The sequence below is a fragment of the Leuciscus leuciscus genome (assembly GCF_965113295.1).
Source record: "Leuciscus leuciscus genome assembly, chromosome: 15".
Taxonomy (NCBI): Eukaryota; Metazoa; Chordata; class Actinopteri; order Cypriniformes; family Leuciscidae; genus Leuciscus; species Leuciscus leuciscus.
In genome coordinates, this window is record NC_138739.1 from 8734349 (window position 1) to 8761267 (window position 26919).

Sequence of the window (26919 nt, forward strand, 5' to 3'; positions counted from 1 at the left end):
ATAGGGTGCTTCTCAATATCCCTCCTCCTCTCCTCTCTCCTCCGTCCTCCATCCTGTGACCCGGAAACCGATCGAGCTCAGCCATCTTGAAGGACATCTCAATTCTCTAATTGCACCGCAAGGAGTCGAGGATCGAGGAGTGAGGAGGCTTTCAGAGGAGTCATGAGCGAGGATACACAGGTGTATCCTATGCGGAAGAGTTTTATCGACTTAAACGTGACGCACGTCTAAATTCTCCTCCCCCTTCACATCGGTCACAATCATTTTAATTTATACTTTACCTTTGCAGTTTATATAAACCACACATCTCACATATTTCAACAGGGTATCTTGCTTTATTATTATTTAGGCTATTAGGAATTTCTTAAATAAACAAACTTCAACAACATAAGGGCAGATCCTTTGAGCGCTGCTGATGACGCGATGAAGTGACGCTTGAGTGAGCAAGTATTCCAATGTATAAAAATTTTTTACATTCGATTCCTCCGTCCTCGCGTCTTTTCCTTGCAGCCTTCCCTCGCATCCTACAGGGGGCGGAGCTGAGACGCGAGGAAAGGAAGCGAGGAAAGGAAACGAGGATGCACAAATAAGAAATGAGAAGCACCCAGTGTCTTCATTTCCTCCACCATAATAAATAAAACTGGCTAATGTAAAGCATAACTGTTGTAAAGCAGGTTATGTTTGGTGTTCTGTCTGCTGCATACTGACCTCTGTGTGGGAGACTGTGTGTATGTGTGCTGGCTTCAACAGGGACACTGTATTTCCCTTTACTGCAGAACATACAGTCAGCCATATTTAAAACTTAAAAAAGTAGTAATGTATTGCACACGTACCCACTTGCTTACTTGCTTAGAGGAGCCAGCACCAGGGTCAGATTGTACAGCACCTGTAATCACATCCATAATCGGCCGTCCCTTATTGCTACTCAGAGCCAACTCCTCCGCCACAGTGTATTCTGTATTTCTGAATTTAACTCTTTATTTCTGTTTGCTGTAAACAAGTGTTTGTGATAAAATGTTCACAAAAGTAATAAAAGGTTGTGGTAAATACTCACCACTTTGAATTATATTTTTATATTTTGTCTTTATCTGCTGCCAAGAACATTTGGAGTTGGGGTTGCATCTAAAAATCAATGAATATTAATCTCTCTTAGTACATACATGCACATTTTTTATATATTATAAAAATAGGCTATAGGCTATAGTAAACATATAGGCTACACATACATACATACATACATAATTTTACATAAATATAGAACGTATTTGTTTAACTTACACATTAACAATCAGCAATCTTTCTCCAACAGTCTTCTCTTGATTTGGCAGCAGAGACCGTATTGTTTCGAGCTTGAAATACATATTTAAATTCATCGTAATTCTGAATGATTATCTCTTGCTCCTCCGCGGAAAAATATATCACTCTCGCTCTACCCGCGATTGGTTGTTCAGTGTCGACGTCACTCTTTTATGTGCACGCGCGCGTGGAGTAATCATAGCTTAAGGATCAAAGCCTGAGTTGACAGAGAAAGTTGATGAGCTGCATCATGGTACCAATAAAGCCTGATTGCATCGGTTTGGTTTTGTCAACTCAAAACTAATCCTGTAACCCCGAGTTTGCTCAGCTACCTTCATGGTACAGGCCCCCGGTAGTGATCTTTTGTTTGTTGTTTTGGCTTTACCCGCTCCTGAAGAACACGCTTCATTCCTTTTTCTTTTGGAGTTGTTTGTTAGGATTATTTTTGCACCACTGTATTTATCACTTGCTTATTGTAAATAAATGTATTGAAAATCTTACTTTGTGTATTGTGTGCTGGGACTCGTCGCTGTTCATTTTTGCTTTAAAGTTACTTTCCCTTTTGCCCCTAGAAAATTAATTGGGAATGTAACAAAGTCGTAACAGGGTGAAAGGCACTTCTGGATTTGCTTTGCAGCCCTATATCTGCTATAACCACACTATGCAAGTTTGACTTGCTTTACGGCAAACGTTACAATAGTCATTACTTTGTTTTTCTTCGTTTCTGATGTCGCAATACATCATACTTTCATGAAATCATGCAACATACTCTACCTCGTCTGTGGACATTGTTCATTCCAAAGCCGGTGCTGGATAAACAGCGAGCGTGTGTGCGACGATAGGCTGCGGCCGGCGAAATTATTTACGACAGTGGTAATGGACAATTCCGCTTCCAACCTGTAGGGCGACCGAAGAGGAAAAGTTCTTTAGTGCTGCTTTAAAAATGACTGACATTGATTTAGTTATCAAATTTAGCATGGAAATATGATAGCCTAATATTGTAATTATCATTTAAATAAGACTAATTTTCTAATTGTTTGTCATAAATTAACATCTCAGGAAAATTTTATGTGGTTTCTAATCAAAATATGACTTTCTGTTACAGGGCATTGATTTCATACATGTCCATGTTGTTTCTTTAAAAAAAAAAAAAAAAAAAAAAAAAAAAAAAAAAAAAAAAAATCTATTGCACATGTATAGCCTACATAAATATCATGATATCACACATTGCGATGTAAACCATGGTACATACTGACAGGCCCCGATCACAGCTAACGCGTTTTTTTTGCAGTGAGAGGCGCCTTTTTTCAATTGTTTTCCTATGGCAGCGAGCGTTCTGCACTCTGTTTATGCGCCTCTGGCGCCTCGCGTTTTACCGCTGACTGCGCGTCGCGTTTTTGCAGTTGAAAAAAAACGTATACCTGGTAACCCGCTAGAGCTCCACAAGTTTATCCTCCATCATCGCACTCTCCGGGCGTTCAATCAACTGTAGCTTTCATCACTACAACGGAAGGCCCGCCTCTCCATTCATTCGATTGGACAGTGGAAAAAAACGCGATGATGTCGTGCGCTTTTTCCACTCGGAGTTGCTTTTTTTTTTTTTTTTACTGCAAAAACACGACGCGCAGCCAGCGGTAAAACGTTCATTCCAGAATGTTAAAGGGATACAGTTTCTGGTCTCATTGACTTCCATAGTAGGAAAAAAATATACTATGGAAGTCAATGAGACCAGAAACTGTCTGGTTACTGATATTCTTCTAAATATCTTCCTTTCTGTTCAGCAGAAGAAAGAAATTCATAAAGGACATGAGGGTGAGTATATGATGACAGAATTTTCATTTTAAAGTGGAGTATCCCTTTAAGGCGGACTTTTTCGCCCAAGTTTTTTTTTTTTTTTTTTTACTAGACAAAAAAATGATATCCTGAGAAAAGTGGATTTTGAGGGGCACAGTCCATAGACCTCCATTCATTCTGCACTCGTCCTGTGAGCGCCCTCATATGGAACCAGAGTGGAACTGCAACCAGTTCAGAAGCCGGAAGTTTACTGAGAGTGGAAGTACTCCCCTTACATTCTCTGGTATAGTGTCCCCGTCACTACACTGGGGCGTTAGGACCCACACAGACCACAGGGTGAGCGCCCCCTGCTGGCCTTACTAACACCTCTTCCAGCAGCAACTATAGTTTTCCCAGGAGTCTCCTATCCAGGTACTATCCAGGCTTAACCCTACTTAGCTTCAGTGGGCAACCAGTCTTGGGCTACAGGGTGACATGGCTGCTGGCAGACGTTAAAAGTCAATATAACGTCTCTTTTGCTGCTAGCACAATCACCGTTCCAGGTAGTCTAATGAAATGATCCGGAAGTTATGACAGATCAGACATGATTACTAAGCCTGACCCTTTGGCCCGACTTCACTGGTTTAGCCAACGTTAAGTATTTAAATGGGAGAGCATAACAAGAGAATAGTTCAGTTCACTTGCCACTGAGTTCATGATATTAAATCAGTAAATGACCTGTAGCTCTTCTCTCAGACACTGCACGGCAGCAGCGAGAAAACAAAATGTAACAAATTATTATTAACAATATTAGTCTTAAAAACTATAATGATAATATAGGTACATAAAATACATAATATAAATTACTTCACACATTTTCTTTCGTCAATGAATTGTTTTACATGCACTTATCAAGACAGGTTTTAGATATTTTCCCCGGCAGTTTTTAACTTTTTTGCTGTTATGTAAGTGCATTTAAACTTTTTCATATTCATATTTACTCTTAAGTAGAAATTTAAACAACAATGACCGTCAGAAAAGAAGCCGGCTTTGCTAAGTGGGACTACTGTTAGCTGCTGGTTTAGGCTGTCATGTGCATGATCTGTCTGTTAACAAAACTGATATTTCCTACTGGTGGCTCTGGCTGCTAGCTATGCTGTTGTGTTGGCTAATACAATCTATTCTGCTGTAAAACAAACTACAGACTGGTTTAGCCAAGTATTTAAATGGGAGAGCATAAGAAGAGAATAATTCAGTTCTCTTGTCACTGAGTTTGTGATTGTAACACAGTTCGTTATTGTGGAAATGAGGTGGGAACCGGCGAACGTTCAAATACCGGTACTTTAATTAATAAATAAACAAATACAAACGAAAGTAAAGGCAGCAGTCCATCACGGACGACTGCAGGTACACATAATAAAACAAAACACAACTCAATGTAAAATCCAGGCCTGTCGTCGCTCCATCTTCACTGTCGTCGCTCCTCCGTGAGAGACATGAGACCGGTGCGTCGCACAGGTGTCGCTCATCAATAATCACGCCACCGGCCTCGTCCTGCTCGCCACAGTGATATTACATCAGTTATCTTACCCAGTAAATGACCTGTTGCTCGCCATGTTGCAAGTTCGCTCTCTTCTCTCAGACACTGCGCTGCAGCAGCGAGAAAACATAGTGGGCGTGGTCAACCTGTCACTTCGATCCAGGGTGACCAATAGAAAAGGGTCTTCCATCCTGGTTGAGACCGCCCACTGAGACACAGCTTCATTCGCAAACAACACTTTTCAACTTGCAAGCAAAAGATTTAGACCCGCAAAAAAGACAGCATAAAATAGAGCAAAATTTGTGTGTTTGTGATGAAGTGTTCGAAATGCAGTGCACAAAGAAAAATAAAGGTTTTAAAAGATTTACACGCTCTGCAAATAATTTTATCAACTTCTTTATTTTTGAGCCTTAAGAAGACTTTTTTTTTGCAATCTTTTAATTTTTTTTAATTACAAAATAATTAGTTTAACTCTCAAACACTATGTTTGATCGAATAAAAAAGATTCAAAGGAGGTGATTCGAAGATGCATGGATGATGTCAAAGCCCCGCCCCCTGGTTACCTCGAGTCGGTGAATGAGTCATTTTAAAGCAGTTATGTTCATCTTTAAAAAATGTCAAGTAAGTGATAAAGTGCTATAAAGTCTGTACTGCTATATTTATGGCCAACGATATCGGTTCTTCAGCGTTTGAGCCCAAACAAACAAACATACATAGACAAGTTAAAGCAAACTGAATACATCCAGTAAATAACATGCATCCTAATGCACTCAATCAAACCTATAATTAACACTATTTGCATGAAATAAAATGTAAGAATGTGACGCCACCATTGTAAATGTGTTTGAAAGTTGATTTGCTCGCCTCAATGAAGTTTATGAATTAAGTTTTTTTTCTTACGTAGCCTAATTTTTTTACTAATTTCAATGCATGAAATGTGTTTTTTAAATACTGAATGATTCGATTCGACTGCAGTTCAGCACATCATCTACAAACACATCTGCACATTTAAATGTGTGATATGTATAGACTAAACACATATAGCTTATATTTTCTTTACAAATCATGCTAACCAGAAATGGTTTTAAACTTCAATGTTAAAAAGTCAATGTAAAAAAAAAAAACATTTTCATTTCTAGTTGCCATTTTGAATGCACTGTTCATTTGCATTGTGTAGTGTAAAAAAAAGTAGTAGAGCACATCATCTATAAACAAACAACATTTAAACAAGTCAAATTTGTACATCAATTCAACAATACAACGAGCAGAATCCAGATAAAAGAAGTAGGAGTTGCAGAGTTCTTCCCAGGCTTGTGTCTGTGCCATGGCTTCTTACTCGAACTGCTCTGTGTTCTGTTACTGGCCGTTCTGTGGAGGCAAAAATTAGGAATAAAATTAAACTCTTTGTAAACTATTAGATATTTTGCTAGACCAAAATGTGTAGTATCTGCCATGCAAAAGCAATATTGTACAACATGTTTGACTATTTATACCGATTCTGTTTAGATTTCAATCACTTATAAACTCCAAATGTATTAAATTAGGAGGCATTACATCACACCTCTGACCACCAGTTGTGTACTGTGATGAACTCCCACATCTGGAACGAAACAGATGTACGTTCCTCTATCGGAGAGCTGAAGATCGGTGAGTTTGAGAAAGATCTGGCTGTTCTTGAGCTCTTCAGGTAAAACTTCTGCTCTGTTCTTGTACGCTGGGTCTTGTTCCTTAACAGAAACTTTTCCATGGATAATATCATATACATTCCTGGTGTCGTTGTGTCTCCAGTAAACTGTCAGTTGGTTTTCTTTAAATACAATTCTTCTGTCACTGCACAGCAAATCGACAGAGCCTCCTTCAACGCCTTCAAATACCGGATGCAGAGAAGCTAGAAAACAATTTTTTTTTTAACATCGTTCACTATTATTATACAGTGGGGTCCAAAAGTCTGAAACCACATTGAAAAAAAAAAATATCTCAAATATTTAATATTATTACAATTATTTCTGAATTTCTATGTCCGAAATCAAGGGTTGCTTTTAAAATTTACATTGATCAGTGACTCTTTGTACAGTAAGATTTTCTTTCATTCAAATGTAAAATGTTCTTTGGAACTTCTTAAATCAGGTGGGAAATGTTTTGCAAATAAATTGTAATGGCAAAAAAAAAAAAAAGATACTCAGACCAAACATGCATAAAACACCTTTTACAAACCCATTCCAAATGATATTTTTAAAGTAAAATCTATCAAATGCAATTATCTAATTATCTAATAAGATTAATTATCAAGTCTCTGTGTAATATGTGTTCTTTTATCAATTTCCAGGGCTTGTTTTGTTTGTTCCATGGATTGCTCAACTAAACAAACCAATGAGAGACTATTAACTACTATTATTCCTTTCAATTATACTAATGTCTTATTAAAACGTCCACAAATGTATAAAACTGATCAGAGATCTGGTAAAAACCATAAATATTTGTTCAATGGTTCGCCGCTGCGGGGCGATCTCACTGAATCCGTGTGATTCATGGGTTCACAGTGATCATCGCCCCCTAGCGGTGAACATTACATTTCGAAACGATTCAAAACCTCGTTCAGAGACTGTAAAAAAAAAATTGATTATGAGCCGTTACTGAAATCACGTGACTTTGGCACTTTAATACAGGCTAACAACTAATTCTAAACAAAAGATTCATAAAGGTTTCTAAGTTTCACGAAGCAGTGTTTCGAAATCGACCATCGATATTGTACAGTAGGCTATTTGCTCTGTTCTTACCGGTATCTACAGATACAGCTATCAACAGTACCAACAGATAGATGAAACAGCATCTGAAAATCAAGAGAGAATAACAATTATGCTGAGCAATGTCAAGTCCTTAAAAAGTAGGCTAATTCAAAATATTCAGCCAACAACATTTTCCAAACATAAAATAAAAAATCATCAACGATCCTCTTTCAAATGTGATAAGTACCGCCCCTATCTTGGCTTTGACAGTTGAGGGTAAACTTCATTTGGTCCAAGTCTGTTAACTGACAGCTACTTTGTTCAAGGGAATGAATGAACCATGAATCGTAGTGCATGCCTACTATTGTTTACAGTTCACGGCGTTATGCTCATGGTTCGTTAAGTTGTCTGTGTCTGTCAATGAGTGTTGAATTGAAACAGGCCATGAAACAGAATTTTTTATTAATAAATTCAAAAATGTCCCTATGAATAACTGTTTCTTAAAAAAAATCAAAAATCCAAAAAAAAAAAAAAAATCTATTAAACATGTGTAAATAAAGGTCAATCTATCACACATTGCGCTTTAAATCATAGTAGCCTACATACTGACTAAATAAAACAATAATTCGATATCACACGCCTAAAAACACTTCGAAATTCACGAGTAGGCTACACTGAAAATGAATGTTGATAGTCTTATATATTTAACTCAACATCGTGCAGTTTAAATTTAGAAAGCCGTCTTACCGTCGGTACGTCTTGTACTGTGTGTGAGGGATATCCTCAGAAATAGCCGCTAATAACAGAGACATGCTTTATCTCAGATGAAACTAATTTCAAAAGATGCGCCTTCTCTGTAAAAGTGAAAGTCGTGAATGTTGCTCCGCCTCTCGTAGGAGTTGATTCGTACAGATGCATGGAAGACGTCAAAGCACCGCCCCCTCGAGTTGGTTTTCAAAGCAGTTATTCATATTACTTTTTACACATCAAGTTAATAACATCAATCCTAATATACTCAATCAAACCTATAATCAACACTATTTGCCTTAAATAACTTGTAAGAATGTGATTCCTGTTTGAAAGTTGATTTGCTCTTCTCAGAAGTTTCTGAATTTCGTTTTTTTTCCATACGATCATAATTTTTTACTCATTTCAATGCAAGAAATGTATTTTTAAATAATGAATGATTAAATTCGACTGCAGTTCAGCACAACATAATCTACAAACACATCAGCATATTTAAATGTGTGATATTTTGAACATATAAGGAACAAACACAGCTTTGATTAAAAAATATATTTCTTTACAAATGTGAACTATATATATATCAAGGCACATTTGATTTTGCATGTCATGAATTCATTAAATACTTTAAATATATATAAAAAAAATATTTTGGGGGGAAAAATATGCAGAAAACGGAAAAAAAAATACGATTTTACAATTAAGTCTTTCCCTGCCATTGACTGAATTTATCGACTTTCACTGTTATACGGTAGGGGGCGCTATTACTCATCTTCTGAAAGAGTACTGATCTCCTGATCAACACACATGGGCAGATGATGCAGAAACAAGAGATCTCATATGTAATCATATGCATATGTAAAATAATGTGATCATCAACATTAAACAGCATATAAATCAAAACTGCCTAATGTTACTGAATGAAATGTCAACCCAGGACGAGCTGCAGGACTGTGAAGCTTTAGAGGTGTTGATGGACTCGATCTACTACATCTGTGTGTTGATCATCGTTCTGAATCCGATCTGGATGTAGTCTTTCACAAAAATGTGATTTTCTCAGTTTTTTGCTCAAAATGTTGCTTTTTTTGGCTGGCAACTAAAAAAAAAAAAAAAAAAAATAAAACACTGGTAGGGAAAGAGTTAATACTAAAATACCAAAAAAATACTAGTATAATAATAGTTCAGCAGTTTTAAAATAATTATCTGTTGTGTTTAATAGCTCCTTTCTCCTGACAAATAGGTGTAGTGTGACAAAATATACATACGTTTTATGTCAGCCTTACAGAACTCTTATCTTTATTATTAAGGCATTTTGTCATTAGGGATGTTAGATGGTTTAAAAAAAATTGCAAAATGTTTCTTATTTTTGTCCGTGGAATTGAAATATGTGGATGATATTCAAGTGTTTATATACTGTAATCAAGGGCAGGTTTGTCTCCGGCTTAGGATCCGCTCTCTACTCAATGGAATCTGTAAGAAAAATAAAGAATCATAGAAGGTAAAAATATGGAAAGTATTTGAATGTTCCCATCAATCTACAAATTAAATTAGTCTTCCCACTACAGTGATTTTTAACTATTCACAATGAAATATGGAGCTCTGACAAAGACAGAAAAACTATATAATATATCTCTGTTTATTAAAAAAAGATGCAAAGAACATTTAACTCTTTATTAATAGTTTTGATCTTAGTAAGGCATTTAAAAGCTTTGAAAGACCTACTCACATGAGCAACAATGAATGTATGCATGCTCATCTGTCCATTGCTGGTGATGTGGAGTTTATAATGTCCACAGAGTTTAGGTGTGATGTTAGTGATGGTGAGAGATCCAGTCTTGAGGTTCAGTTTTAAACTGTCTTTGAATTTGAGAATTTTTCTCTTATATGGAAGTTCCTCATTGTTCGTTTTACCCAGTGTAGCTATGACAACAAATTTAGCACTGTGTTTTTCGGAATCCGCAAACTTCCAACATATCTTCTCCATTCCCAGTATTTCAGCATCATCAGTGTGTAGCGTGACAGGTTGTCCTTCCATCACTGACACTGATGTGATTTTATCTTCCTTAACAAACACACCTGGAGAACAAACAGAAACAGTTTTTCAGATGAGAATGAACCATTGTTGTATTGCCAAACACAAGACATCAGAATGTTTAATTATTTTTTTTAATGAAAAAAAAAAAACATGGTGGCTTCGCAAATTGCAGGCAATTTTTATTAACTGACACTTTGAGCCAGTTTCCCGAAAAGTGATTATGGAAACATATGGAATGGTGCTTTAAGCTAATGTTTTTATGCGACATTCTAATTTAATTCACAACTTTGGATGGAAACAACTAACCTTGTGATTTCCTACAGCCTGTATAACTACAGAGCCCCTGAAGGGACATGGTGGTGGGAAAAAATATGAGTTTGGAGGAAAAATAAGTAGTCAATGGTTTAGCCTTCCCCTGAGAAACTTGGCGCTCTCTCACAAAACGTTTACGTTTGGCCGAAAAACGTTTCTTTCGCTCGCAAAACGTTTGCATTCACCCAAGAAACTATTCTTTCGCTTGCAAAATGCTTTGTTTCCCCGAGAAACTTTTCTTCCGCTTGCAAAACGTTTGCGTTTCCCCGAGAAACTTTGCATTCGCTCGCAAAATGTTTTGCATTCCCCCGAGAAACTTTGCATTCGCTCGCAAAATGTTTCCGTTCCCCCGAGAAACTTTGCGTTCGCTCTCAAAACCTTTGCTCAACCTTTGCTTGACAGATTGAAGATACAAGTCAATTATTCATCATAGGCTAAACTCACCCAAAATCTTTGGCTTAAATTGGAAACAATCAAACGAAAAAACTAAATTATATATATTTTTTTGTCATGACGGTCTCCAGATCACGCATATATCATTCGAATTGTACCAACAGCCTAGGAGGAGTTTAAAGAAGTAGTTTTGTTAGAAAGTTCTAAAGGGCGGACACATTTCACAGAGGAACAGAGAAGCGCTGTACAACAACATGATCCAACAAGCCTGCAGTTTCTTTACACCTCCTCGTTGCTCTCTGTGTTTGGGACTGTGGAAATGCCAATCAATAAAGCTCATCATCCTAAGGTTGAAACCTGGATTTGCTCAGAGAAAACACAGCAACACCCTTTTCCCCACAGATCCCAGCAAACAGGTTTGATTATTTGTAACATCTGCAAAATACACATCTCTCCTCTGTGTGATAACTCTCTGCACAAATGCGTGTAGTAGTTGTGGGTCAGTGTGTAGTCAAGCACTCGATTGATAGTTTAAAATGGCTCACCGTCATCTCATTGACTCAAGTTTTAGTTTCTCTTTCACACACTGGCAATCATTTCAGCTTCATTCTGACTCTAAAGTTTCTCTATAGACCTGGAAATGACTCTCTAGACAAGAAAGAAATCCTGAAATGTGAAATTCTTTCACGAAATTTGACAAACACATAAATACATGGTCAAACATGCTTCTTTCAGCTTCGACTACTAGTAAAAGTAAAACCTATTCCGACAAGAAAAAAATTCGAAAAAATAAGATTTTACTCATTGGATTACTGTAACTCACTTTAGGTACTTTGAGATTAGCTAGTCAACTTTATCCCACTTTCAGATAGTTCAAACAACTAAGTCATTGTTATGATGGTCTGGGACTGATGCATGCTAAGTATTGTGCAAATTAAATAATTACTATCGAGTGTCACCTGCGCAGCGCACCAGCCTCATATCGCCAACTTAAATAAATAAACTCAAAACGAAAGTAATGGCAGATGTCAACGGATGACTGCCGTACACACATAATAAAGCATAAGCAAAACACAATGTAAAATCCAGGCCTGGTCCTGTCTCATCCTTTACTGTCGTCACTCCTCCTTTTATGCTTCCTCTCCTCCGTGAGATACGAGGCCTCGCTCCGTTCTCTCACGACCCTCGGCCTCGTCCTGCTTGCCACAGATATTTTTCAAGGTTTTTGAAAATTCCAGTATCATGACAACACTATAAGTGTCGTCAGGCGGACATTTGCTCACAAATAAACGTGAATTTCTCAGTCCAGCTAACAATAAGAACGAGTAAACATTGTTGATTTACATACACTACCAGTGGCGTAGCGGACGGGCACACATGATAACCCCTCTGCTTAAAGGAACACAGCGACTTTTTGGGACTTTATCTTATTCACTGTTTCCCACAGAGTTAGATAAGTCCATACATACCCTTTTCATCTCTGTACGTGCCGTAACTCTGTCTGACGCACCCACCGCTAGCCTAGCTTAGCACAAAGACTGGAGGTAAACAGCTCCAGCTAGCATACTGCTCCCAATAAGTGACAAATAACACCAACATTTTCCTATTTACATGTTGTGATTTGTATAGTCACAGCGTGTACAAATAACAAGGTCACATGAGACACAGCCATCTTCTAACCGTATACATACTGGGAACTATATTCTCAGAAGGCGAAGCACTGCTACTTGGGCGGAGTGATTTGTGTCTCATGTGACCTTATATTTGTATATGCTGTGACTATACAAATCACAACATGTAAATAGGAAAATGTTAGCATTATTTTGTCACTTATTGGGAGCAGTATGCTAGCTGGAGCCGTTTACCTCCAGTCTTTGCACAAGCTAGGCTAGCAGTGGGTGTGTCAGACAGAGTTACGGTACGCACGGAGATGAAAAGGGTGTGTATCTAACTCTGGGGGATACGTGAATAAGCTGAAGTCCCAAAAAGTCGCCGTGTTCCTTTAAAAAGCAACACTAAACACTTTTTTCTCTCATAGAATGACCTCGCTATCCACTAACAAAGCCCTGTTTATCCATTTCCATGCAGCCTTTAACACTATCAAACTCCATCCTGAAGCTCCCAGATAAATCTCTTCAGGTATCTTCACTAGGTTGTACTTTTCTGAGCAATTGGATAGTTGTGCAATGCAGCATTTTTCATGTTACTCTCTCCTTAGGATAAAATGTTTAGGTTGCTTTGGATAAGAGCGTCAACAATATGAATTAATGTAGATAAAAAATGTTCTTGAATGGTGTTTGATGTCTGAAAGGAACAGCCAAATGAGTCCTCTCACAGTTATATAGTAACTTACTATTTTGTGAATCTCTCTCCTGATTAGACGTGTCCCCGCCTGGTGAAAACAAACACAAATGTTACTCTATTGTAAATGTTGATTTGCACAAACACAGGCACACAGAGCTTCAGTATGCGCAGCTGTACTACCACATTTTCAGGAAAATAGGTTGCCTAAATAACCCAAATTGGGTTGTTTTTAACCCAGCATTGTAGTAGTTAAAGTAGTAGTACTAGGTAATAGTTGTTTTGACCCAGCAAATTGATTAATAACTACATTGTTGGATTAAAATTAAACCAAAATGGGTTTAAAATTAAAGCCAGAAATGTTGGACATTCTAAAATCACTTTTACACACACAGAATGACTATAAAAAAGTTGAAAATGTATTAAAACCGAGAATAAGGGCTAACATAGTCAAAAGAAACGACGTGCATGTGAGAGGAAAAGCAGAAAAGAATGGCAAATCAACAGCTACACAGATTATACAGTTAAATTAATTGTTTTTAATGAACATAGATGAATACAATTTGCATTTAAATTTTTTTTATATATAATTATCCGCCACCAACGAAAACACTACACCATTATTTATTGGTTTCAACTTTAAGGAATTTAATATTGCACCAATTTATTCAAGCAAACAAAGGTAACAAGTAAACTTCCAAATTTAAGTTCACTCAACTTTAAACTTATAACTACAAATGCATAATCTTAAATTGTTTACAAAAAACTATCTATAGTTTATTGCCTAGTCTATTTGAGTAAAAAATATGGAGCTACATCATAGGAGTTCTAATAACTCTTTAACACAAGTTAACATGACCATTTGTTTTTGTTTTTAGCAAATTAACAGATTAAGAACGACTTTCAATCCAAGTTGGGTTAAATGAACCCAGCGTCTTTACCCAACAGTCTAAACCCAGAAAATGCAGAATAACACTGCGATAACAGCCGGCTGGATGTACATTATCCTTATTTGGAGTTCCCATGTGCTTTCCTACAACCCACGCTGCTATCCTCTTAGTCACACCCATCACCTGAGGAAAACCTGCTCCTCCAGTTTTCTGTTCAACCTCACCTTATAATACTGGGTATACACCCAGCTAACAGTGAACATTTTCAGAAGCTTAGCTAATGTTCTGGCAAGGTTCTCTCAACATTTAGAAATAGCTAACTAGTATCATGGTTCAGAGAAAATTTTAAAAATAACATTCCAAGACTGTTTGCAAAATTCAAAAATAGAATGAAATTCTCTAACATTCGCATTACCAACAAAACATAACCAACTTAATGTGAACGTTAGAAAAATGTTGAACACACTTTTGTTAGCTGGGATATACGCTGCCAGTTTCTATTGTGCTTCACGACAACATGAACAATATGTTGAACAAAGACACAATATCAGCACATGATATCTTACCGTCTGTCTCCACAGCTAACAAAGGAACTGCACCTGTTTAAACCAAAATCACAGACTTCATTAAATAACACCTTTTGACATAGTAACTTTCAACCAAGTTACACACAGCTGTACAGTAACTTACCATTTTGTGAACAACTGTCCTTATTATACGTTTTCCCGTCTGAAAGAGAAAAAAAAAAAAACACAGATAATGTCTTGAATGTGAATGTATATGAAACAAGAACACATTAGTAAATGTAACCTTTTAACCATTAGTAAATGTAACCAGCTCTAGGTAACACGTACCACTTTGATCTGCCCGTTTAAGCTTGTGTTGATGGTACCAGTAAATACCACACAAAACTGCAGCCAGAGCCAGAGCACAAACACACACCAGCGCTATTTCCCCTGCAGACAAACCTGCTGCTATAATGGAAAGAGAGAAACCATATCAGTATTGGAACTGCTAAAACTTCATTGATTAGCTCTGTGAAATATCAGCACTGCCGTACCTGCACATGTGTGACAGAGTGTGTTGATGTCCAGATGTGTGGTCTGGTTGCTGATGGGATTGTTCAGCACACAGCTGTAGGGGTTTTTATCCTGATATTCCACCTCCAGAGGTAGAGAGAGACTGATGCTGAGATCAGACGCACTGATGCTGGACAATACACTGATTCCTTTGTACCAGGAGAGAGTCACATGACTCACATTCACCACTGATGAACACACCAATGAACATGATGATGATGATGAAGAACAGTGTGACGAGTTACTGCTGATGACAGGAACAGGCAGAGGAGCTGGAAAACATCAGAGAATAAAGAGAATAACATGTTTCACTCCACAATAGATTGACACAGCAATGCAATGAAATCAAACCAGAACGACTTACCAGAAACAATAATGCTGTATTTCTTCGGTGGGACCTCATTTCCACCAATGATCTGCAGTTCATAAATGCCACTGTGTTCAGTTGTGGTGTTTGTGATGGTCAGGGATCCAGTCTTGTCCAGATGCAGACTATCTCTGAATCTCCCATCAAGAACATCATCATATAATGAGACCTTATTGACAGCGTTGATGATTTGAGCTATTCGAGTGCTGTCGGTTCCAAATGTCCACAGTATGCGTCAGTGGCGGATACAGAATGTCATTAATAGGTGGGCCTGGTGAATATACGGGGGGGCCTCGGATTTTTAAGCTTATATACACGCCCAGTGGCGTAACTTTGCTAAATTAGATATATGTACATTGTACAATAACATTACGATGTCCAGCAATCGATTTAAATAGTAGGCTACATGGTGTTTAATTTGTCGTTTAATGAGATGTAGCCTTATATATTTTGTCAGTGCTGACAATTTTTGTGTGACTAAAATACATAGATTCGCCTATTCAAACAACGTACACCTAAATGGTCCAGTGGTAGAACTTTCGCCAGCAGTGTCAGAGGTTGTGGGATCTAATCCGCACCAGTTTAGTTTTTTTTCTCATCAAAACTGATTATGTTCATCAGTGGTTGTATATCAAGGAGGGACATGTGTGCATTATGATGTGTGATTTCACCAGAACGAATAGAGTATCCGCAACGGATTGAAGCGCGCGTCCGGATTGAAGCACGAGCCACACGAGAGAACACTGTATCAGCGCCACTGATCGCAGCGGCAACGAGCACTTTCATCACTTGATTTAAAAAACACAGTTCAGCGCTAGATCGTCTCTTATTTAACAAACGAACGAAATGAATGCTCTGCTGGTTAACTGGAGATGTTTAATGTATTTGTAGAATTGGTACATTAGTGCCGCGAGATGTTTAAAAAAGTGGTGGGGACATGTCCCTCGCCCCACCCGCAAATTACGACTATGTAACACGCCTGATAAATATGTCAACTATAGCAGATCAGTACTTAGGTAGTGAATTTAACTACCTTGTACTCATGTCAGTCAGCCCTCCCGGCTGCTTTAAACCTGAAGTTCATCTGTCTGTTATGCGACTCGCATGTAGACTATCACAACGTTAAGTCAGTGCGCGCACAGAGAGCGGTGTTGCGTGATAGCATCACTGGACTGACACATGATATGCCGACATAATATTTTTCTTTTGTAGCTATTTTTCGTAGCTATTGTACATAAATGTCCTCAGGAAACTATTACAATGACATTATTTATTAATTCATTATTATTATTATTATTAAAATTAAAAATTAAAATTGTTTTTATTAATCTGATTGGGCGGGCCACCGGTCAATCTGGGTGGGCACGTGCCCACCCAGGCCCACCCATAAATCCGCGCCTGGTATGCGTTCATATTTCTGTATATTAGTAAGATCAGTGTGTAGCGTGACAGAATCTCCCTCCATCACGAACACTGACTTTCCTTCACCTGTAACACCAAACACACCTGAAGAAAAGAGACAGTTTCTCAGGCAGAGAGTTCAGTTTTGTGTTCCACAGAAGAAATAAAGTAGGATTGATTTGCAACAACATGAGGCTGAGTAAATGATGACAGAAAATACATTTTTGGTGAACTATTCCTTTAAGTTAGCCTGGCAAGCCAGACCTACATCAAGATGTTAGGTCTGGAAACTCACCATAGACACGCTCACTCCGAGAGGCGGGATAAACGACTGTCTTTCAAATTCCCTCTGCACGCAATAGGACAGCGCTTCAACCAACCAGAGCGTTTTCCCAACAGCGGCGCTAGTTGATAGATTCAACTTTTGCCATATCTGGCCGGCAAAACGACGAACACATCTTCCTTTTTTTTAAGAATGACTTAATGTTCTTTGCTCTTTTCTCAAAGAAAAACTTAACTCCAAGTCCACCAGAGTCGCGGACAAAGCCGATTCGAAAGGCTGTTCTCCAGCAGCCGTCATTCTTTGTTTTCAAGTGGCAGCCGTCGCAACTCTGTCGTCATATGTTAAGCCCGCCCCGCCTACTCTATACGCGACGTGATTGGCCTGACCCAATTTAGGTTTTTGCAGCTCGAAAGTCTATGGAGAGCGTTTATATACTGTCTATGATGGAGAGTTGCTAGACTACCCTGGCTGCAAAATACATTTTGCTGCCGCTAGGGTGCGTCTAGATTTCTAGGCTACCTTTAAGTCTTATTCCTCCTGCAATCCTGTTCAAGTCTTTACAGATCCAAGGACAGATTTCAAGTCCCGCAGGATATTTTGTGAATACAGAAACAACAAAATGGTGAATAAGAAATTAGGTCTCAGGTAAGTTCACTGAATCCTGAGTAATGTTAATGCAATAGTGAACAAGACATCAGCACAGAAACAAAGCATCATGTTAGTTTCATACCTTAAGAAAACTAACCATGGGGTTTACTATAGTAAAAGTGTAATAACCAAGGTTTCTTGGAAGATTGATTACCATTTGTATAACCACAGTTTTACTGCAAAGAAATATACCATGGTTAAACTATATTAGTGTAGCAAAACCATGGTTTATTTTCGTAAGGGTTTTTAATAGGCTACTTGCACTGTAGAATAAGACATTTTTCTTTCACAATCTCCAGTTTCAAGACCTCTAGACCACAAAGACATTTTTTTTTTTTTTTACTTTGATTCCCCCTAAATTAATATTATTGTTCTTTAAAGTTTGCTTTAAAGCTTTAAAGTGAAGTGTGAAACCATTTACTCACCGTCCACGAGTAAGCCGGCGAAGATTAAAATAAACATCATATTTCTGTACGTGTGAGTAAAAATTGAGTAAACGAAGTCCATTGTTTTCCATTGTGTCAGATTGTTCGATGTCATAGAGCAGTTTTTAAACGAGCAGCGATTATTATTCCACTTTTCTAAGCGAGTTTATTCAAATAATCTGACTTCAGATCGATAGATTTATACGAGTTTACACGAATGAAAAAATAAATAAATGTGCGACTCATTGAAGACATTCAGAACGGAGCTCCTTCAGCCTCACGGGAAAGCCCTCCACAACACTCAGACTTGCAGTCGACTCTTCTGCACTGAGATGTACACTACAGATGCGCTTATTTTATACCAGAAAATCCCTACCTAGCTTCCTGTGGTTGGTGGTGGGGCTGGGGGTGGAGGAGGGGGAGTTGACTTGACTTGATTACTGGCAATCATATTTCTCTTCGTCATCACCTTGTACACATAGCAGCGTTTTCTGCTTTTGGATTGCAGAAGTTATATAGGAAATTGAACTTTAAAAGAAATCATAAAATGTTAGTATGGCAAGCCGTTTTAACATTTAATCATTTAAACCGACTAGTCTCTATTTTCATGCTACTAGTACTTATTTTTTAGATACTAGTATCTATTCCATTAAGTACTAGTACTTATTCATTAGCTACTAGTGTTTATTCTTTAGGTACTAGTGCCTATTCTTTAGATACTAGTGCTTATTCTTTAGGTACTAGTACTTATTCAATAGATACTAGTACTTATTCATTAGATACTAGTACTTATTCATTAGATACTAGTACCTATTAAATAGATACTAGTACTTATTCATTAGATACAAGTACTTATTCATTAGATACTAGTTCTTATTTATTAGATACTAGTACTTATTCATTAGTTACTAGTACTTATTATTAGATACTAGTACTTATTCATTAGATACTAGTACCTATTAAATAGATACTAGTACTTATTCATTAGATACTAGTACTTATTCCAATAGTGACTAGTAACTATTCTTTTGTTACTAGTAACAAATAATTTTTTTTGCCATTGACTTCTATGGGGATCTGTCATTCAGATATCAACTATTCAGTTCTGACTAGTATGTATTCCAATTGTGACTAGTACATATATATTAGATACTAGTAGTTATTTATTAGGTACTAGTACTTATTTTTTAAATACTAGTAACTATTACTAGATACTAGTATGTATTCAATAAACACTAGTACTAAGTCATTAGATACTAGTACCTATTAAATAGATACTAGTACCTATTGAATAGATACTAGTACTTATTCATTAGATACTAGTACTTATTTAAAAGATACTAGTACTTATTCATTAGATACTAGTACTTATTCATTAGATACTAGTACCTATTAATTAGATACTAGTACTTATAAATTAGCTACTAGTACTTATTCAATAGATACTAGTACCTATTTATTAGATACTAGTATTTATTCAGAATGTTACTAGTAAGATTTTTTATTTTACTAGTCACAACTGCTTTTTTACTCGTCTTATGTTATGACTAGTCAGAACGGCCACTGGATAGTTCAATTAAAAATCTTACTAGTAAAATAAAAAATCTTACTAGTAACATTTGGAATAAATACTAGTATCTAATAAATAGTTACTAGTATCTATTGAATAAGTACTAGTAGCTAATTTAGAAGTACTAGTATCTAATTAATAGGTACTAGTATCTAATGAATAAGTACTACTATCTAATGAATAAGTACTAGTATCTATTGAATAAGTACTAGTATCTAATGAATAAGTACTAGTATCTATTTAATAGGTACTAGTATCTAATGATTTAGTACTAGTATTTATTGAATACATACTAGTATCTAGTAATAGGTACTAGTATCTAAAAAATAAGTACTAGTACCTAATAAATAACTACTAGTATCTAATATATATGTACTAGTCACAATTGGAATACATACTAGTCAGAACTGAATAGTTGATATCTGAATGACAGATCCCCATAGAAGTCAATGGCAAATTTTTTTATTTGTTACTAGTAACAAAATAATAGTTACTAGTCACTGTTGGAATAAGTACTAGTATCTAATGAATAAGTACTAGTATCTATTTAATAGGTACTAGTATCTAATGAATAAGTACTAGTATCTATTTAATAGGTACTAGTATCTAATGAATAAGTACTAGTATCTAATGAATAAGTACTAGTATCTAATGAATAAGTACTAGTATCTATTTAATAGGTACTAGTATCTAATGAATAAGTACTAGTATCTAATGAATAAGTACTAGTATCTATTGAATAAGTACTAGTACCTAAAGAATAAGCACTAGTATCTAAAGAATAGGCACTAGTACCTAAAGAATAAGCACTAGTAGCTAATGAATAAGTACTAGTACTTAATGGAATAGATACTAGTATCTAAAAAATAAGTACTAGTAGCATGAAAATAGAGACTAGTCGGTTTAAATGATTAAATGTTAAAACGGCTTGCCATAATATGTGTCTTCTAGAAACTTGTTTTATCATCATGAGTTTTCTAACCACAATATGGATCTATCTATCTAAGCCCCTTTCACACAGAGATTCCGGAAAATACACGGATAAAGTGACCCGGGATTTGACCCGGGTTCGTTTGATTTTGGTTCATTCACACTGCCAGTGGTTTTCCGGAATCAGAGAGTGCGTTCACACACAACCCGTAAAAATGCCGTAAAGACACGTGACATCGATGTGACTTGTAATCTCAGCAGCGTCTCAAGTTTGCTTATGAGCTGCGATCTCTCTCTCGAGAAACCACGCTTGTGCATTTTTTTCTCTGATTCGATCATAAAATTGCGCTTTACGTACCGTTTCACAGCTGGCGAACGATCCCTCGCTTCAGCGTCATCACTACGACACGGCATTGTTACGGCTTTTGTTCACACAGCGCGCGTTCCGGGACTGAACACGGCAATGTTACTAGGTCCCGACCCGGCATCGATCCCGGCTTAAATCCCGGGTCGAGTTTGCGTTCACACAGAAGGCGCTCTGGCAATTTGCCGGCAATTTGCCGGGTTCAAAGCGCTGTGTGAAAGGGGCTTGAAAGGGGCTATATATAGGAGACATTTATGTTTATTGTTGGCATAATATTTTATTTTGTTTGGATATATTTATAATAGTATTTTGGACTGAAAGAAAGAAAAAAAAGTAATTACATTTTTGATTGGCCTTATATGTTTTAACATTATCCTTTTTTTTCCCCCAGCAGTTGCAGGGAATCTTCTGTAAGCTTATCAGATAAAAGCATTGAACTGAATATCTCATCTCTGATATTTCTTTTTACGCAGATGGTGGAATATGGCACTGAGCCAACTCTCACAGGTGAGCGTAAACTCACACATACAGAGATGACTGTACTTTCTAGGTGGCACCTCTAACAGACACCTCTTGTGGATACAGTATTGTTCCTGTTACCAGAGAATGACTAATAAGGAGAGAACTTCCACTCTCAGTAAACTTCCGGCTTCTGAACTGGTTGCAGTTCCACTCTGATTCCACATGAGGGCGCTCACAGGACGAGTGCAGAATGAATGGAGGGCTATGGAGCGCTACATGCAGATCAAAATCCACTTTTCTCAGGATATAATTTTTGTCTAGTAATTTGAATGTTGTATTCGAAAGGAGATGCAAAGAAATTACACATTGCTGGGTGTTAGATTTTTTAGAGTCACTTATTTGCTTTAAAAAGTCTTTTAAAATGTCAATGACGTCATGCACATCGTACGACCAGAGATACTGCTTTACGGCAATCCTTCAGTCACTTTGGTGCTTTCGCGCTCTGCACTTTCTTTTCTCTTGAGGCATCGACAACACAGCTGACACAGGTAAACACACAACACAGCTGACACAGGTAAATACACGTGCTAGAAGAGTTTTTGTTTGTTTCTGGTCGTAATCAGTCCTTCACTGACCAATCAGCGTTCATTAGCAAGAAGGCTAGTGTGTTATGGACAACAACAACTCAACCTGTAAGAAATCGAAAGGACAAAAGTACTCGTTCATTCAACTTTGCAAAACCTGCAATTTCTCAACGGCAATCGGATGAAAGAGACAAATTTAGCCGTCTAGCTTCATAGACTCCCATTCATTTTGCCCTCATGGGCGATCGCCCCCAGTGCAATTCTGGTGGAACTACAACCAAAATTCGGTACAATAGGACTTAATAGGGAGTGGCCAGGCTCTCCGTAGACGGGCTCTGCTGTTACCCACTTAAATGTGAATAATAAATAATGAATATTGATTTGAGTTGCTATTATTATCTGTATATTATCTTAAACTTTCACTAATAAATCAGCCTATCAACAAGACAGACACTGCAACACTCGTAGGCGGAGTGTGTGTAAGGCTGGACAAGGCTTAAAGGTGATGATACACAGGGCAACTTTTTGAGCAATCTTGCTGGGCGAAGTTGCCGTCAACGGGCAACCGGATGAGACACAGGGTCCATGACTGATCTAAATTATCCAGACAGAAATTTACTGCCAATTTTCAATGGGAAAATGCCCAAGCAACAATCGATCGGCGAGATTGCCCAGCAACATTGCTCAAAAAGTTGCCCTATGTATCATCACCTTTAGCCTTCCCCTGGTCACGGACTTGAGACTTGCTAGGAACTTTCTCAGTCAAACCACTGTCTGCTGCTCCTTCTGATTGCTTTTAGAGGGAAAAGCTGCCTATATTTGGCAGACAATCCAGTGCTTATCTGTGTTTGCACTCTGGAGAACATAAAAAGCTTCTATTTAACAGTGTTTTTGCAGCGTTGAGCAATGCAGCCTCAACAAATCTCTGGCGTTTTGAGCGGTGAGTAGATTCTGAGTGTTTGAGCATAGACGCTTTAATAACAAATCATTTATCTGGACCATTAATGCTGAAATGTGTAGGTTGTGCTGTGACACATATTTATTTCAAGGAAATCTAAAAATAAATAAATAAATAATTAGTAATATATATTTATTTTTAAAGGGGAAGCACGTCTCTTTAGCCTTACCCCGTTGTTGGTTCACCCTCCGCCTTTGGCAACAATATTACAGTGAAGACACTGAAGTCCTATGATGTCATTTTCACTACAGTTGATAATTGAGAAGCAAGATGCTATTATATATTTTCAATCAAAATCAAGCTGACTAAGCAAGTACTTGACAATTAAACTGGGCACACGGGGCCTGTTATCTATATGCTATATTTTTGGCATATTAATGGTATTAGGTCAAGCTGCTTCCTCCCTGAAATAGATCTCATGAAATTAAGTGCCACTTAAAAGTTATTGCACCAAAATACTTTTGTTCTGCTTTCCATCTTTCACAGCTGACCACAGGCTGGTGACATTAAAGGGTTAGTTCACCCAAAAATGAAAATTCTGTCAGTAATTACTCACCCTCATGTTGTTCCAACCCTGTAAGACCTTCGTTCATCTTCAGAACACAAATTAAGTTATTTTTGATTAAATCTGAGAGCTGGCTCACTCCTCCATAGGCTTCTAAGACATTATAACTTGCTGGCACAGAAAATGTATTAAAGACATCGTTAATATAGTCCAAGTGACTACAGTGGCTCAATCTTAAGTTTATAAAGCGACGAGAATACTTTTTGTGCGCAAAAAACAACAAAAATAACGACTTTATTCCACTTCATTTCCTTCTCTCTGGGCCTCGAGTTTTTTCACGTAGTTTAACTACGCATCGCGTCTGTGTTGTACGTCTGTCTTCACTGGCTGTTTCCAACCCTTCGGCTCCTCCTTATTGGTTAATGTTTGTATCTTGTGTTTTGACTGGGACCTTAGTACTTAGTTTTGTTCCTTTGTGTGAAAATGTGTATGGAATGTGTATGGAACCTCCTAGGCTGTCTTCACTGAGCATCCTGGATCCGCCTTTGGCTTCCAGTTCGCCATCTCTGCCCTGGAATGTTGACCCTCTAGCTCCTCCTCAACCACCATAGCCCGTTAACCAGTTGGCTCCTACGTGGCTCCTCACTCCCTCTGCTCCACCTGGGACCTAGACATGATGTGAAAATAAAATAAAATTCTGTATCAAAATTATAAGGAAACACCAGTACTTTGTTTAGGCTTGGTCTGTAGGGAATTACAAACCTGCGCACAAATATTCAAACTCACATAACTATAGAACCAATTCTTAATGCGCATGTGAACGCCATCAGCGTTTCTCACAGGTTCGCGTTTAAAGTCTGTGTAGAGAGAATGGTGTCGTCTTAGCGGCCCCTAATTTAATGACAAATGATCGTTGCGACGGAAGCGAATCAATCAAAGCTAACTTTAGCTGGAAAATAACTTTATTAAAGAACCGCTATAAAGCCAAAACAATCTTACCTTAAATTATAAGTTTATATCTGTAAAGCTGCTTTGAAACAATCTACATTGTTAAAAGCGCTATATAAATGAAGATGACTTGACTTGACTTGAAAATCGGGGCACGCAAGGGTAGAAGTGCTGTGGAGTTCACTTCAGTGCGGGCTCTGCAAAAGTGTGCATTGAGGACGTATATCGGCTGAAAAAGGGGGCGCTCGCGGGCACCCTTCTGAAACCTAAATGGACATATTGGAACCCCTAAGGTCTTGTGGACTTATTGGACATGCACACACAGTGACCATGTAGTACACAAGTGCAAGTACACATGAAATGTGCTATTTGTGACAGGGCCTTAAAGAGTGTGGATGCACTTTTCAGACCTGAGACAGTCTTACACACTTACTTCCTGTCGTGTACAACAAGTCCTTGTACCTTGAAATCAATTCAAATGTAGTAAATGATACATCAAGGTAATTCTGAACATTCTATTCTATTTGTGTATTTATAGAGACTGTCAATCAACATTAGAGCGCCACCCTCAGGCTGAATGATGCAAATACACAAGACATCTACTACCAAAGTGTGTCTGCATGTTCAGCGATTATGTAAAACTAGCCGCAAATCATAAACTAGCACTACGTCACAGAATCTGTCTCACCTTAATGTATGGATAGAGCCGCTACTGTCAATAAATGTGAAGAACATAGAAATGATCTCTACTCACCATAGACAGAAAAATTGAATGTTTTTGATGACAGTTCAGATGCGATTATCTTTACTTCATATAGAGTCCAGCATGTTCAGTTGAGAAAATAATTAACAAATTAGTAAGTAATATCGCTTAGTTGAATGAGGTAGTTCACTATTATCTAATTAATAACTATTTATTTTCCATTGCTGCCAGGGGACTACTAAGAACTACTATATACAGTTTCATAATTAACATGAATAATACATAATTAATTCTAAAGTGAAGATCATGGTAACCCACTAGTAATGACTCAAGTATTACCAAATCCATCGGAAGGAATAAGGCTTCTACTATCAAAAATCACTGAGTTGTTGTTTTCTAGATCAGTCGAATTCACAAATGAATGTTATTTATTGTGAACCAGTTGATTTAAAAGAATCGGTTCAAAAGATTTGCTCACGAAACGGAGATCTTGATTTGATATACTTAATAAAGTTAAACAGTTTTCTTTTAAATGACATGCTCCTTCCTTCACCAAATACGAACACGTTTTCTATCATGTGTCTATGAGCGACAATGGAGCCAGTCTGGGCGTCAATGGCGGGGAAAGAGTTAGAAATCAAGCTTTTAATGTTGTTTATGTCTATGTGGTGTTTTTAATATGCTTTAAGACAAACCATGTGCAAATTCATCAACACCATTCCTGAGTATTTTCTATTTAAAAGACAGTCACAAAAAAGGGGTTTGGAAAATGCATTCATGATGTACTACTCGCTAATTATATACATTTTGAACCCCAAAAAAGTTACGGACTGCAGCTTTATCCTTGCAACCAGTTATTAAATTACCATTAAGCTCATTCTTCTTTGTCTAATAATTAGCCTACTGCTATTTTTTTTTAATGTTTATCAAAATGTTATTTTTGATCCACTGCAAGATTTTCTTAAGTATACATCTAAATTATTACCATTTTTACAAACATACGGCCTAAATTTTGCATAACAGCATCATAAAATTAGGTTTTTAAAAATCCAAAAGATTATAATAAAAGATTTCAGCCGTTATACTTAAGTGAATCAAGTCTGTTTTAATTGCACTTATCACAAAAACATACACATATCTTTCTATTTCTTTTCTATTTTCCATAAAATAATATAGTTTATATGTGCTTCAAAGCACGTTTTCCTTGACGGATGCAAGGTAAAAAAAATTATAAAATAAAAAGAGAGAGAGAAAAGTCTATATTCTACTAAGGTCGTGGTTCAGGCTTTTGTGAGGAGTTTGGCATATTACAGTATACTAAATGACTTTTCTGAAAACATTTATAACAACAGACACGATGATGAGCACTTCTAAATCCTGCCGGCCTTATAACCAGGAAGCGCACAGACCTGCAGATAAACATTTCCATCACACGTGATAATATCATAAACTCATAAATGACACAAATAATTAACTGTGGACAATCACAGCACAGCAAAACATTCTTCGAGACATGCAAAGGAGAAAACATTTAAAACAAAGAGATGATGTGAATAAGTACATCATTACCGTTAAATCAAAAAATACACTTGACAGTTAAAATAAAATAAAAGATCAGCATGCCATCTCAAATGCTTCATAAAAGGTTACAATGTTAAAAGACATTTATTAAAACAAAAATA

The 26919-nt window shown here is 37.2% G+C and overlaps 2 protein-coding genes across 6 annotated transcripts in view; both read right to left on the minus strand.

Annotated features, from left to right (window-relative positions):
• Window positions 1-8200, minus strand: part of LOC309476276 (CD276 antigen homolog) — a 26845-nt gene extending 18645 nt beyond the window's left edge. Inside the window, exons 1-4 of one of the 2 annotated variants that reach the window (XM_082139559.1) lie at window positions 8083-8185; window positions 7387-7439; window positions 6171-6497; window positions 5839-5977 (exon numbers count right to left, since the gene is read on the minus strand). In XM_082139559.1, the coding sequence (XP_081995685.1) occupies window positions 5859-5977; window positions 6171-6497; window positions 7387-7439; window positions 8083-8147 (564 nt within the window). In that variant the 5' untranslated portion in view covers window positions 8148-8185 and the 3' untranslated portion in view covers window positions 5839-5858. Of the gene's footprint in view, window positions 1-5838; window positions 5978-6170; window positions 6498-7386; window positions 7440-8082 lie in introns of those variants that run through there. The other variant, XM_082139560.1, reaches the window with a different exon arrangement.
• A 985-nt stretch (window positions 8201-9185) lies between these two features.
• LOC309476045 (uncharacterized protein) overlaps window positions 9186-26919 on the minus strand; it is a 66096-nt gene continuing 48362 nt past the window's right edge. The window contains exons 1-10 of one of the 4 annotated variants that reach the window (XM_082139175.1): window positions 18214-18556; window positions 16858-16962; window positions 15454-15684; window positions 15071-15361; window positions 14865-14981; window positions 14701-14739; window positions 14577-14609; window positions 13173-13211; window positions 9806-10155; window positions 9186-9549 (exon numbers count right to left, since the gene is read on the minus strand). In XM_082139175.1, the coding sequence (XP_081995301.1) occupies window positions 9499-9549; window positions 9806-10155; window positions 13173-13211; window positions 14577-14609; window positions 14701-14739; window positions 14865-14981; window positions 15071-15361; window positions 15454-15684; window positions 16858-16962; window positions 18214-18328 (1371 nt within the window). In that variant the 5' untranslated portion in view covers window positions 18329-18556 and the 3' untranslated portion in view covers window positions 9186-9498. Of the gene's footprint in view, window positions 9550-9805; window positions 10156-13172; window positions 13212-14576; window positions 14610-14700; window positions 14740-14864; window positions 14985-15070; window positions 15362-15453; window positions 15685-16857; window positions 16963-18213; window positions 18557-26919 lie in introns of those variants that run through there. The other 3 variants (XM_082139174.1, XM_082139177.1, XM_082139176.1) reach the window with 3 other exon arrangements.